This window comes from Mesocricetus auratus, unplaced genomic scaffold, assembly GCF_017639785.1.
Source record: "Mesocricetus auratus isolate SY011 unplaced genomic scaffold, BCM_Maur_2.0 Super-Scaffold_100008, whole genome shotgun sequence".
Lineage (NCBI taxonomy): Eukaryota > Metazoa > Chordata > Mammalia > Rodentia > Cricetidae > Mesocricetus > Mesocricetus auratus.
Genome location: NW_024429192.1, coordinates 77,602,718 through 77,616,953, shown reverse-complemented (window position 1 = coordinate 77,616,953; position 14,236 = coordinate 77,602,718). Strand labels below are relative to the sequence as shown.

At 49.2% G+C, this 14,236-nt stretch overlaps 1 protein-coding gene across 1 annotated transcript in view; it reads left to right on the top strand.

Moving 5' to 3' along the window:
- The window catches only part of Prkar1b (protein kinase cAMP-dependent type I regulatory subunit beta), a 111,470-nt gene that overhangs the window by 59,481 nt on the left and 37,753 nt on the right, over positions 1-14,236 (top strand). Inside the window, 2 exon segments of the mRNA XM_005080001.4 lie at positions 9,158-9,219; positions 9,898-9,944. Coding sequence (XP_005080058.1) covers positions 9,158-9,219; positions 9,898-9,944 — 109 coding nt within the window.

Sequence of the window (14,236 nt, the reverse complement as noted above, 5' to 3'; positions counted from 1 at the left end):
TGGAGAGGAAGAGAGAGTGGAACAGAGAGAAAGGGAGAGAGAGGGGGGATAGGACGTGGGCAGGGCCCTTTAAAAAGGGAACATAGTGAATGTGCACAGGTGGTACTCTTACTGGCTGCAGCTGAGGGTGTATCCTGTCAGAACCCCAAGGACAGGCCAGCACAGATGTCTGAGTACACACAGTGCTGGGGCTATGCTTGGCTTTTTATGTGCGTACTATGGATTTGAACTCGTCTTTATTCTTGCACAGCAAGCACCCTTACCCACTGAGCCATCTCCCTAGCTCCCTCTAAGTTTCTTTCTAATTTCAGAAATGCTGTATGCATTGATGGCTATAGGGCAGCCTCCCTGGTTCCTGATCACTGAACTCAACCTGTGTGGGTAGAGTCATGAATGCAGGTCCAAGATGCATATTCATTGGTTGTTAGGATCTCTGAGATCTGTTCTCCTCAGACTTTTCCTCCCTGCCTTCCCGGGGCTCCTGGTCCTAAGTAAGGGGCAGGACTTGCTTGCATAAGTTACCAGGAGTGGGGAGGGGCGTTTACCTGGCGGTCCACCTCCAACTTCTAGTCTGCAGGTTATTAGGAGTGTGGGCTGGTAAGAAAGAAATGCCACCTCCACAGCTCCTGTGGTCGAAGGACACAGTGAATGTCACGATGGCTACAGTTTTCACCTGGCATTTAAGTAAAATCGTTGAAGAGAGTAGCTCCCAAAATTTGGGTCTGTGAACCTGCAGAGAGCAGCAGGGCCTGGAGCAATTGTCTAACTTTGTGCTGAGTGAATGACTCACATACAGCAGTGGGGCGGTGGATGCTGATCATGTCCACTCAGCCATGCGCGTCTTCACCTATACCCAGTGGTGTGTGCTCAGTGGGCTTTTCGGCCTTGGCAGTGTTTTCCCTTTCCAAGTCTTGAGAACATTCTCAGGGCCCTCTTGCTGGTAAGAGGTGAGGTCTCTTTCCAGCACAGCAGGTAGATGGCAGATGGGACCCTCAGCACAGACTCATAGCACCAGGTGCTCTGAACTTCCTAGACTTGGGCCAAGCCTCTCCATGTGTTCTCTGGTGAATTCTGGGAGGCAGGTGTGAGGTCATGGCAGGTTTTTGTATAGGTCATAGTATAGACACTGGAGCATGCTGCCCCCAGACTCATCCTTAGTGGTACCCTTACAACCTTCTGAGCCTCAGTTTCCATGTCTGTAAAGTGGGAGTAGTCTTGGAACCAGAGCAGTGAAGTTAAGTGAGAGACTATTAAGTAGGCTCCCTTTGGGTGGGTATCCAAGCCTTTCTCTGTTTGTCCCCTGAGGTACAGAGCCACATCACTGTGCTTAGCAGAGACTTCCACTGTCACATGGCCAGTCCTGGTTGACAGGATCCTCGCTAAGGTCTGTGGACCTGTTTCTTCCTGTCCTCAGTTTCTCACCAACTTATCACAGTTCTTTGCTACCCTGTAAGGTCCTCATACACTGGCATCCCTATGTGTATGTATGTATACTTGTGTGTGTTTGCGTGCACGCGTGCGCGCAAACACACACACACACACACACACACAAGGAAGCTACAAATCAATCTGGACATTATTCCTTAGGAGTCTTTCACTTGACAGGTACTGAGTTAGCGAGGCTGTTTGGCTAGCCCGCCCCAGGGATGCTCTCCTGAGTGGTGGAATTAGTAGCAGGAGCCAGACATGGGTTCTCACAAGCACTTCATGAGTGAGCTGTCTGCCCATTTCCCTGGCATCCCCTTCTGAGGTTGGAGGAAAGGCAGTGGGGGCTGGGGCCAGAAACGTGAGGGCTTTGGAGAGTGTCTTCAGGCAGGGGATTCCTGAGCCCGTCCTGACCTGAGCTGGCAGCGCCCAGGAGCCCTATCTGTTGGGAGAGGAAATGAGCAGTTCTGAGAATCTCAAGACAGGATGTAGCTGAGACGGTCCTATCTTGTGCCTGGGGCCTGAGCCAGGGTCTGTACATTGGGACTAAAGGGCTCTGCTAGTTGCCCACTTCCCCCCGCCCAACTCTGAGGGCAGGCAGTGGGCTGTGGCAGGTGCGGATTGTGGAAGCGGGTCTGGCACACTGGACTAATGACGAAGTGTTGGCTTTGCACGAGCCCTCTGGTTTCTGTCCTGTGCACTAAGTTAAGGGTTTGAAGTCTGAACTATACCCCCATAGATGTGTTTTAAAATTTAAAAGTTGAGGTTTTGTCTTGGGGGTCAGGCTTTAAAATTGTTATCTGGGTGTGGTGTTATATCTTTAATTCCAAGACTAGACTTGGCAAGATGAAGCAGGGAGATCAAGAGTTCAAAGCCAGCTTGAGCTATAGAGTGAGAGATCTTGCCCCCAAAACAGCACGCGTGCGTGCGCGCGCGCGCACACACACACACACACACACACACACACACACACACACACTGAGATACTATAGCCTACCCTCAAAGAGTAGGCATGTCATTCTCCAAGAGGGAACTGGGTAATTTTAAAGAAATATACATAGATTCATAAATTATATGTGGAACATCAATAAAACAAAGGGTCTTAAGGAATGCTCAGTTGGTAAAGTGTTTGCTGTACAAGCCAGAGGACCTGATTTTAGACCCCCAGCTCTCACATAGATCTGGTCTATGATCCTACAACGGGGAGGAAGCAACGTGAGGATCCCTGGGCTTCTCTGCTATCAGTCAAGGTGAATCATTGAGGCTCAGACAAGTGAGAGACCTTATCTCAAAAGATAAAGTGGAGGGTTGGCAAGATGGCTGAGTGAGTAAAGGTGTTTGCTGCCAAACCTGACATCCTGAATTTGATTCTCAGAACCAACATGGTGGGAGGAGACGAGTGGCTCCTGCATGTTGTCCTCTGATCACCTCGTGCCCTCTATAGCACACATACATTTGGGCACACTCAAATACACAACCCACGAACACACCCACGAGATAGCTCAGCCCAGCCCCTCTCTCCCCAAGGTAGCTTAGTAGCATCATGGCATGCCATTAGGCCAATTGTTTCATTTTAATTAAGTAGTTAATTAGAGACAGAGTCTCGCTGTGTATCCCTAGGTGTTTTGGAACTTACTATATTGACCAGGCTGGCCTCAGACTCACAGAACTCTGCATTCCTCTGCTTCCCAAGTGCTGGGATCGTGTTTAATTTTTAAAAATTGTGTTGCTCCATTAGTTACTTTTTCCACTGATCACAAGTATCACTGGTTTTTAAGATTTATTATTCAGTGTGTGTGTGTGTGTGTGTGTGTGTGTGTGTGTGTGTGTGTGTGTGTGTGTGTGTGTACTGGTACAGAAGGTAACATCCCCTGGAGATGCTGTCTCAGGTGGTTGTAGCAACTGACATGGGTGCTGGGAACCAAACTTGAGTCCTGTGTAAATGCAGCAAGTGCTCTTAACTGCAGAGTGTTTCTGTGGCCCCAAGTCATCAGTTTTTAATGACCATACAACATTACATTTTTTAGTGGTACCATAACTGAAAAGAATGTGGGTTTTTTTTTTGAGACAGGGTCTTACTATGGAGCCCTAGCTTTGTTTGACCCCACAGAGATCCACCTACCTTTAATCCCTAATTCTGGAATTAAAGGTGTATGCTACCACACCTGGCCTAGTACCATGATTTTTACTACATCCTGGACTGTGCATTCTGGACTTTGTCTAATGTAAGGAGTGTCCCAGTGTCTGTCACTGGATATATACTTTTGCACATCATCAATTTATGGGGGGTTTCTCAGTGTGGAAATGATGAGGCCAAGGCAGGCAATGCTGCAGTTTTTGCTATTTGCTGTGTATATCAAGAAATGCTGCATCGTTTTTCTGTCCACACACGACTCACCATCCTGTCAATTTGCATTATTTCCTTAGCTGTACTCTTCTTTTTTATCCACCCACTCATGCATTGTCCCTCACCCACCATTCACTCACCCATCTATGTGCCTGTCCCACCGTTCACTCACCCATCTGTGTGCCTGTCCCACCGTTCACCCACCCATCTGTGTGCCTGTCCCACCGTTCACTCACCCATCTGTGTGCCTGTCCCACCGTTCACTCACTCACCCATCTGTGTGCCTGTCCCACCGTTCACTCACTCACCCATCTGTGTGCCTGTCCCACCGTTCACTCACCCATCTGTGTGCCTGTCCCATCGTTCACTCACCCATCTGTGTGCCTGTCTGGGTTCACTCACCCATCTGTGTGCCTGTCTGGGTCCACTCACCCATCTGTGTGCCTGTCCCACCGTTCACTCACCCATCTGTGTGCCTGTCCCACCGTTCACTCACCCATCTGTGTGCCTGTCCCACCGTTCACCCACGCACCCATCTCTCCACCTAGCTGTCTACTGTCCACTCACTTGCCCACTTCATCCATACATCTGTCCATCCACCAGCCTGTCCATGATGTTTACCCACTATCCATCCATCCTGCCCTGGGTTGCCATTCCCTTGCTTGAGCATCCACAAAAGGAGGCCTGTTACTGCCTTGTGCGCCCCTGTTCTCCCTCTTATCTGGGTGGAAATTCATCATTCTAGCCACTTTCTTTTCTTCTTTCATCTCACTCTGAAGTCTGTCCACCAATCCATCCATTTATCCACCATCCATCCATTCACCCATTCATCTGTCCTTCCATGTATCTATCTATCCATTCATCCATCCATCTGTCCATCAACCACATGTCCATCCATCTGTTTGTCCATTCTTCCATCTACTCATTCACTCATTTTTCATTTATCTGTGTGTCTATCCACTCACCCATCCTTCCATCACCTGTCCCTACATCCGTCTACTCATCTGTCTATTCTTTCATTCCTTCGTCCATTGCTTATCTACCCAACCTTTCATTCACTTGCTCTCCATCTGTCCATATTTACCTGTCCATCCCCTCCATTCCCATGTCCATTTAGGCTGAGAAGTACCAGAGCTGAGGTGTCGCAGCGGGGAGAATCGTTGGTGAGGAATGATGATGGCTTAGGGAGACTTTCAAAAGGTTTCTGCTCTTAGCCACAGGCCTGGTGAGAGCTGGGATAAGGTTACATAGTATCCCCAGCTCCCCTAACTGGAAGTAGAGGTCATTACCATTCCAGCTTCGTTAGGACAGGTGTGCCTGGGACCAGAGTTGGCCAAAAGAACTCAGGGCAGTTCCAGGCTCTCAGTGGTGATCTGATGGGCTTGTTTGCCCTGTCCAATAGGCTTCCTGCACCCCAGAGCCCAGCCCAGCCACTGCTGCTCTGTGAGCAGCCAGTGTTGTTGACAGAGGGTGGGTTGATCGGGTTTCCAAATGTGAGGCTGTTTATGATTTCTGCCTGTGGCTTCAGTTGAACCCTCTGGAGGTGACTTCCGGATCAGAGTGGAAAACTGTTTTCCTTTTTACAGGCAGAGGAAGCCAGTGTCTTTTAATGCCATTAAGTGCTGAGAGACAGGGGAAGGGATTAGGTTTGTCTGAAGTTGGAAGGAGGCAGGGGGAGTGGGTAGAGCCATTGACTGAGCTTGTTGAGTCTGCTCAAGGGGTGTCAGGTTTCTCAGAAGGAACCCTGACTTCTAAGCCTCTGTGGTAAGTGAGACCCAGCCTGGCTACTCCGGTGGCATTTTTGGCGTCTCCATGTCCCCAGCTTGCTTCAATGATGGCCATACAGCTGGGTGGTGGAGGGGGCATTGGTGTGCTCACAGAGATATGTGGGATCATTCAATGATGTTCGATAAAAGGCTGCTCCAGGTAAACCTACTTAGGTGTGTGCAAACATCTGTGACTGACACTGAGAGCCAGACTCAGTTTGCGGATGCTGTTTGCCCAGGAAATGTTTTTAGTCCATTCCCACCTTGGCAAACTCAGGCAGAAGTGCAAGTGGAAGCAAGTCCCATATAATAGGGAGATGTGATCATATTTATCTGCCCTCATCTTGCAGAGCTCTGGAATGTTCATCATGGCCCACTATGTGATTACACAAACATGGGAATATCTGGAGAGCCCTCGGGGCAGGGAGGGATGAATGAAAGGAGTCTTAAGAGCACAAGGAAGCTGCAGCAGAAGCTGAGTGAGCTGGCTCACACTGTTATCCCAGCACTAGGAAACTGAGGTGTGAGGATCATCATGAGTTCAAGGCCAGCCTGGGCTGCAGCTTGAGGCCAAAGAAGAAAAGTTGCTAGATTGGTGCATTTTCACCCAGATAAGAGGGAGAACAGAGGTGCATGAGGCAGTAACAGGCTTCTTTTGTGGATGCTCAGGCAGAGAGTGACAACCCAGGGCTGGGGTGATGCTGATGCTGGCTACCTATCATATTGTTAGGATCAGAATTGCACCTTCCAGACCCAGTAACATCTCAGCAAAGAAGTATCCAAAGCCAGGGTGGTGAAGTAAGCAGCTGCCTGAGTGGACAGGTGGGGTGTGCACATGGTCTTTTTAATTACTTAGGGAATAAAATATGTACATATTCACATTGCTTATGCATATACATACATATACATATGTGTATGCATATATAATTTATGTATACACACACACACACACACACACACCTGGGTAAAGCTCAGTGGGTAAAGTCCATGTTGCAGAAGTGTGAGGATCTGAGTTCAAACCCCAGAACCCAACAGCAGTAGCTTGTCCTTGTAACCTCAGCCTCAGGGAGGAAGAGACAGGCAGCTATTTAGAGCTTACTGGCCAGGATCCAGGTTTAATGAGAGATTCGGTCTCACAAACTAAGGTGGAGAGAGGCTCAGTGGGTAAGATAGTTTTCTGGGTAAGCATGAGGAACTGAGTTCAAATCCCTAGCACCCACAGGAAAAGCTGGGTCTGGCTGCACATATGTCCATAACCTCTGTGCTGTGGAGGCAGATACAGAAATAAGACGGAATATGATAGAGCAGGACACTGTTACCCTCCTCTGGCCTCCACACATGTGCAAAGTCACCTGCATCCACACATACCTATGCGTACATTCTGTATACACCACACCACACACATATGTCCACACATCAGGAGGAGAGTGATTTAGGAAGATACAGGATGTTACCCTCTGACCTCCACACGCACCCACAGATATATGCACACATGCATGCATGCACGTACACACACACACACACACACACACACACTTTACCACTATGAGCCAAGGATTATTACTTTAACATGGGAGGAACCAAAAGGCCATTTGTCAGGAGCCAGACATCAGAGCTGGCCTGCTCACAGCTCCCTGTGTGACTTCTTCCCTTCTCCCAGCGAGCACAGCAAACTGAAAACCAAGATGTTAGTGGGGTTGGGATGAAAAGCTACAGAGAAGCATGAATAGACACAGTAACCACATATGACAATTGGTTCATTATGGCATTTCCTTCAGGTATGCAATGCATTTGGGTCATATTCAGCTCCCCTTGCCTTCTCTTGTCCCCCTCCCACACACCTGACCTTCCTTATCCCAACTTGTCCCGCTACTGTTTTGATGTCCTATTTCTTTGGTGACCGATGAATTTCATAGAGCCCTATACTTGCAGGAGCATGGCTGAGGGTGTTGTCCACAAGACCATGGGCAACTTTCGCGAGGCTATACCACTGAAGAAAATCTCCCTCCTCCATCAGTCAGTAACTCTCTGTAAAGCCTCAGGGAGGGGCGGAGCTTCATGAGCCCTTCCCCAGCAACTAAAAACTCTAAATTCTTAGGAAGGGGGTGGAGTCTCATTTGCCCCTCCCCTGGCAACTAGTAACTGTGAATCCTCAGCATGGGGCGTGGTCTGGTGTGTTCTTTCTTTATCCATGATGGAATGCTGACCAGGCTGATCTCCCACAGGTCTTGTAAAGAATTATTTATATTCTCTGAATGTTGGAACCAGAGCACAGAGCAGTCTGGATCTTTCATTTTGTATTTTCTTCCCAGATGGTTTTGTATATTCTCCAGCCAGAGAGGGCTCTTGAATTCTTCTGAGCATTGCCTCGATTTATCAATCTGCATACACTCCTTTTTGAACAGTCAGGGCAGACAGAAGTGTCCAATGTTTCCAGGCATGAACAGTCTCTACTTAGCCTCCCCAGTATCATAGCCTTCTCAGGGACCCAGAGACAGGGAGATCTCTGATGGTGGACATTGCATATCAGGAGAGTGGGCTGACATTTCTGACTGTGTTTTAGTGATTATGCTGGTAAGACGGCAGGTTTGGGACAAATGTGGATGAGTTGCATGTCCCTACTGTTTCTGGCAACTCTGACAGTCCACCCCTCTTCCCTTGGCTTCTGTCCAACAGCCCATTTCATATCTGCATTTAGAAGATGAAGCCATCAGGCTGCAGGGGTGGTTCAGAGGTCACTCTGGGCTCCCCAGCTTTGGTAACTTCCAGGGTCCACATGTCCTGGCACATTTCTGTTTTGCAAATAGGGTGTTGACTGATGTCTCATTTCTTTACATTTTTGGAGTGCTTGAGAATTAAACCCAGGGCCTTTTACATGTTAAGCAAGTGCTCTACTATTGAGCTACATCCCCAGTCCTTCTATATCATTTCTGTGTCTGGAATTATGAACATTCCTGGGACTGTAAATATTTTCCTCAAGAGGAAAAAAAGACACAAAACCAAAAGCCAGCAAAATCCACATAATCGGGCTCAATGGCCATGACCCAACAGAATTGTATTTATTGGCATGAAGAATGTTCAGAACCTATTGTGACTTATTCTCCTAACTGGATTGTAAAAACAGTGCCCATAAAGTCATTGCTTTCTTGTAGGAAGCCAGTTGGGGGCTGGGGAGGTGACTCAGTTTGTCCAGTGCTAGCATGCAGACACCCTGGGTTTAATCTCTAGCACTCCATAAATCCAAGGTGGTGGCTATAATCCCAGAACTGGGGATGTGCAAGCAGGAGGGTCAGGAGTTAAGGTCATTCTTGGTTGCATGGTTTGAGGCCAGCCTGGGCTACATGACACATAGTCTCAAGAAAGCAAAATACACAGAAAGGGCCAAACAAGTAGATCGTGCCTGTCGGCTGTGTGCAGAGCACCCACATGACACTGGATAGCAAGTCTGGCAAAGGCCTTAATTCCTCTTTTAATTTGGAGAGGATCTCCTCCCCAAGGCCTGCAGACTGTATTCTGTGGGGCTAAAAGGTGGTAAGTGGACAGGACTGTGTATATATTGTTGGAAGCAGGTTTACTCAGCCAATGCCACTTACAGCTCCTGACTGTTTTTGTTTTTCAGTGACATATTTGATGCCATGTTTCCTGTCACTCACATCGCTGGGGAAACAGTCATACAGCAAGGTATGTTCCCCACTAGATACTCATTGTCTATCTTGACCAACTTAACAAATTGCCAGGGGTGGTGGGCACTTGAGAGGCTGAGGCAGGAGGATTGCCATGAGTTCAAGGCCAGTCTGGGCTATGATGTGAAACTCAAGAAAAATAAAAAAATAAAAAGACACTATTAGGGAAGCAGAGGTAGGCAGACCTTTGTGAGTTCCAGGATAGCTAGGATTACATGGTGAGACCCTGTCTCTAAACAGAGGGGCAGTAAGGAGAGGATAGAGGGAAGAGAGAGGAAAATAAGGCTGAGGAGGAGAGAAGAAAAGAGAAGAGAAAAGGAAACTAGTGAAACACAGAAGGATAGTAGTATAAATCTGTCATTCCAGGAATTCAGGAGGCCAGAGCAGGTGGATTTTGAGTTCAAAACCAACCTGAAGAACTTGAGTGAAAAGAGTTCTGGGGGCATGACTCACTTAGAGCTTTTGCCTAGTTGTGCATGAGGCCCTGGGTTCGATTCCAGCATGTGAGAAGGAGGTGTGGGGTGGGCCTCTGTACCTAGGAACTAGCTCCTGGGACTGGTATTTACATGGTGCTGACTGGCACAGAAAGTTGCAAGGGTTCTTTGCCAGGCAGTCACAAAATTCTAACTCAGTTTGTTTTGCATTTTACATCTGTTGTCTCTTTGTTTTATTGTAGGGAATGAAGGAGATAATTTCTATGTGATTGACCAAGGAGAAGTAGATGTGAGTATCAATCTGGGTTTTTGACAGCTGGTCCTCTTTTGCATGCTTGGTTTGAAGACTTTACACAACTTAGATTTCTTTCTGAATAGATTCCTAATGATCTATCTATCTATCTATCTATCTATCTATCTATCTATCTATCTATCTACATCTATGGTGCTAAGGATGAAACTCAGGGCTTCAAGTACTTAGGGGGATGTTTTGTCACCCACACACCAGTTCCTTACTGAGGAATTCTAGGCAGGAGCTTTAGTGCTGAGCCGTGCCCTCAGCCTTATTTTAATTATTTTATTCAAGAATGAGAATACATTTTTGTCTAAAGGACATTATAAGACCATGAGAGCTCAGTTGGGAAGGAGAGCTGTGTCAAACAGGTATAGGGCCAGTGGGGTTCTTTGTTGTTTTCACAGAGGGTCTGGGTGGAAAGCAGCCTACGGCGTTCTGTTTGGCTAGGTCCTGCCAGCAAATGCCACACAGGCTCATTGTGGATGTTCATGATTGCCATGTGGGCAGGAACTCCCAAGTCTGGGGAGACCCTAGAGGTATTGATGTCGCATGGGGTGTCAGTCACCTTTTCTCAGACAGCAAGCTTTACTGAGGGACTCTCGAGACAAAGGGCTCCCATGCTTATAGAGCCCCTCCCCTGTAGAGACGCCAGCTGGTACCTTCAGTCAAGTCTTCCCTCGTTCTCTCTCCATGGCCACCCCTGCCCAAGCCCCCAGTGTGCCCTGGCTGGAGAGGCACTGGAGAGGAGGGGCCTGTTTCCTGTCCAAACCCTCTGTGGCTTTGTCTGTTTGATTTTTTTTTCTGAGACAGGGTCTCAATTTGTAGCCCAGGCTATCTTTGAGTTCATGGTAACCTTGCTGTGTCACCCTCCTAAGTGGTATGATGACACTCATGACCCATTACACCTGACTCTGTTTCTTTCTGAGTCGGAAGTCTGGGGCCTTCTCTTGCCTCCAAGAGTCTGACCGCTGTGCCTGGACTGGTCCTGTCCTTATTGGTGTCCCCTTACTTCCTCTTGCTGTCACCTGAGTACCTGTTTCTCCCTTTGGTATCCCATTCCATGTCAGATCTTCAGGGTGGTGTCAGCAGGTGCACCATGTACCCTTCCCTATACTTGTGGCTGTGTCGGTGGCCTCCCATTTCCTTAAGGTCTGTGTCCAGATGGACCAGAGGACATAGACTGGGTTCCTCTAGGATATTTCAGGGTCCTTAAAGTTGATCAATTCCTAGGCCAACTCCAGGGTTATTGCTGGGCTGGAACTCAGCAGAGATAAATCTTCCAATTAGCCATAGTTTGTGCCCCACCTGTCCAAGGGGATTTGCCCCGCCCTCCATTGCCTCAGAGGTGTCTAGGCCACACCCTGCCTGGTGCCCTGGGGTTAGGCAAACTATTTTGGGCCTGGCCTCTGCTCTTGAGCCTCTGTCCAGCCGGGCTATTTCTGGGAAAAGCCTTTTCTGATTTCCCCAGCAGCCTGACTTTGCCCCACAATGCATTTCTGGGAACCGCACTGACCCACCTGCTTCCGGAGCCACCACATAGGAAGTGACTCACCCTGGCATCCAGAGGGGGACACAAGCATAGTTGACCTAGGGAATCTGACAGTTCAACCCCTGGTCTGGGTCTCAGGGGAGGGAGAGCCTCCTGTCTCCCCAAACAAGGAAACTGAGTCGGGAGCTAGTGATTTCCCTGGGGGCTACTCACTCAGAGGAAGCATGAGGTGGAGGATTAAAAAAAGGTTCTGATGCCAGGATCTGCTGTGACCATGGTCACCTCCTTCTGCTGTCCTTCAGGCTAAAACAAACAAACAAACAAACAAACTTCCATGAAAAAGCCAGCCCAGGAAACAGCCGGGTGGGTTCCTGCCCTAACCCAGGTCAGGTTAGGTAGGGAGGAGAGGAGGGCTTGGTCCCTAGTGGTCCCAAGGACCAGTCTCTCCAGGTCTGTGTTGGAAGTGGCATTGATGAGTTGAGAAGCTAAGAGGTGTGGGTGACTCATTTCTAATTTTTAGTTTATTGTTGTTTTGGTTTGGTTTGGAAGATGGGGATTTCATGTAGCACAGGCTGGTCTAAACTTACTCTGCAGCCAAGGATGATCCTGAACTGTCAATCCTGCCTCCATTTCCCCCGTGTTGTGCTGCGGGTGGGGGAGCGGGGCTGGAACCCAGGGTTTCTGGCATGCCGGGCAAGCACTCTACCAACTCCTCTAGTTTGCACCCATTGCTCCTCCGCCAAGCCCTGTTCTCAGGTTACTGTCCACCACCTGCCGCTCAAACCACCACTCACCGCTTCCTTCTTGCTTCTTAGGTGTTTGCTAGCTCTTGCTTCTGGCCTTGCCAGCTCCCCCTAGTACCCCAGAAATAGTCAGCATGGGCCAGCTCTGCAGGTGGTGTGGTTGTAGCCTCATGCAGCAGATGACAAGCATCAGGAAGTTAGTGAGCAGTGCCTCACACCTCTGGACCTTGGCTTGCCTGTGTTCTCTGCTTCTTATTTTTGCTCTGCCTTGCAAACTCTTATTCATCCTTCAGTACTCTCCAGGCCCAGCTCCTGTTTGCACTGGAGCATTGATAAATGCTGACCTTAGTGACAACAGTCTGGAGCCCATGTGGGTTCTGATCTGGGCCCGTCCAGCCCCCAACCCCCAAATGTGCTACTGCCCCCTTCCTTTTTTTTTTCCTCTCTCCTTCCTCCTCTTCCCCCTCTTCTTCCTTCATCTTTTTCTTCTGACAGAATCTCATGTATTCCAGTCTGAACTCAAACTCTTTTTTTTTTTTTTTGGTTTTTCGAGACAGGGTTTCTCTGTGGCTTTGGAGGCTGTCCTGGAACTTGCTCTGTAGACCAGGCTGGCCTCGAACTCACAGAGATCCGCTTGCCTCTGCCTCCCGAGTGCTGGGATTAAAGGCGTGCGCCACCAACGCCCAGCTTGAACTCAAACTCTTTAGGTGTTGGAGAATGTCCTTGAACTTCTGATCCTCCTGCCTCCACCTCCCGAGTGCTGGTATTACCCACCCATGTGGCCCCATCTGGTGTATGTGATGCCCGGGGATGGTGAACCCAGGGCTTCAAGCATGCTAAGCAAGCACTTTACCAACTGAGACGTCTCCCCAGTCCAAATGTATCCTGCTTTGTGTTCCCCAAAGTACCTAGCATCTTTCAGTTCCATCTCAAAGACAAGGCTGGGGTGACCCCAGAGGATTCTGGATCACACATTCTTTGGTTTCCCAAAATAAGTAGATGTAGGAAAAGTGCTGGCTGCCCTCAAGGTTATTTCATGGCGTCCCAGAACCCCTAGCTGTGTTCATCTACAGGAAGGCTTAGATGGGTCAGAACCTTGTGCCCACTGCCCTTTCCACCATGCTCTACTTCAGCTATGGTGGGCTTCGTCCCAGAGAAGCCAACAGGAAGGTTACACAGATATTCTCCCACCGAGCAGCTCTCCTGCTGTCTTCCTATTAGCACATTCATTGTATCCTAGGCAGGCCTCTTGCCCAGCCTGTTCCCTAGCAGCCCTTCCAACCCCAAGGAAGCCTTCCACACCCACTCTGTGCCCCTAGCTCCGGTGTATCTGAGCCACAGGCTGTGGAAGACCCCCAGGTCTGGCTAAGGAGCAGGGAATCACTGTCCTTGGGTGGCCATAGTGTGCTCAGTGTTTTAGTCTGTGCCGTTCCATCTACTTTCAGAAGCCAGTCTCTGCCCCAGTGTCTCGAGACACTTATCTGAATAGGCCCCCTTCCAGCCCTCCCTTAGGGAGAGCCACCTTCCAGCCTCTGCAAAATGGGAAAAGTCACATTAACTGATGGTGCTGACCCCCTTGAATGAGGAGTGTGAGGTGGATGGGACTGACAGGATCCCATACTCCCCCGCTCCACCCTCTCAAGGCAGGACTGAGGGTTCCCAAAGTCACAGCTTATCTGAATAGGCCCCTTCCAGCCCTCCCTTAGGGAGAGCCACCTTCCAGGCTTCAACGAGACAAAAGAGGACTTGAGGTTTCCTGGCCTCTTGTTGGCCCCACTGCCTTATAATGATGGTCAGAGCTCTAGCTGGTCTCCTGCCAGCCTGGGGACATGTGGAGGCAATTGTGTGAAGGAAAAAGTGAGCTCACCTTCACAAAACTGCAGTTCTTCAAATACATTGTCTCGGCAGATCTGCCCTACCTCCCTCCCGAGCCGGGAGGGTCAGGTTCAAAGGCGGCTTAGAGGCCCTTGCTGGACCCTGGCTGGCCAAACCAGGATGTCTGGGCATCGTGGGTGGATGCTGCTTCCTGGCTAAAGCCTTGAGTTTAGGATGCA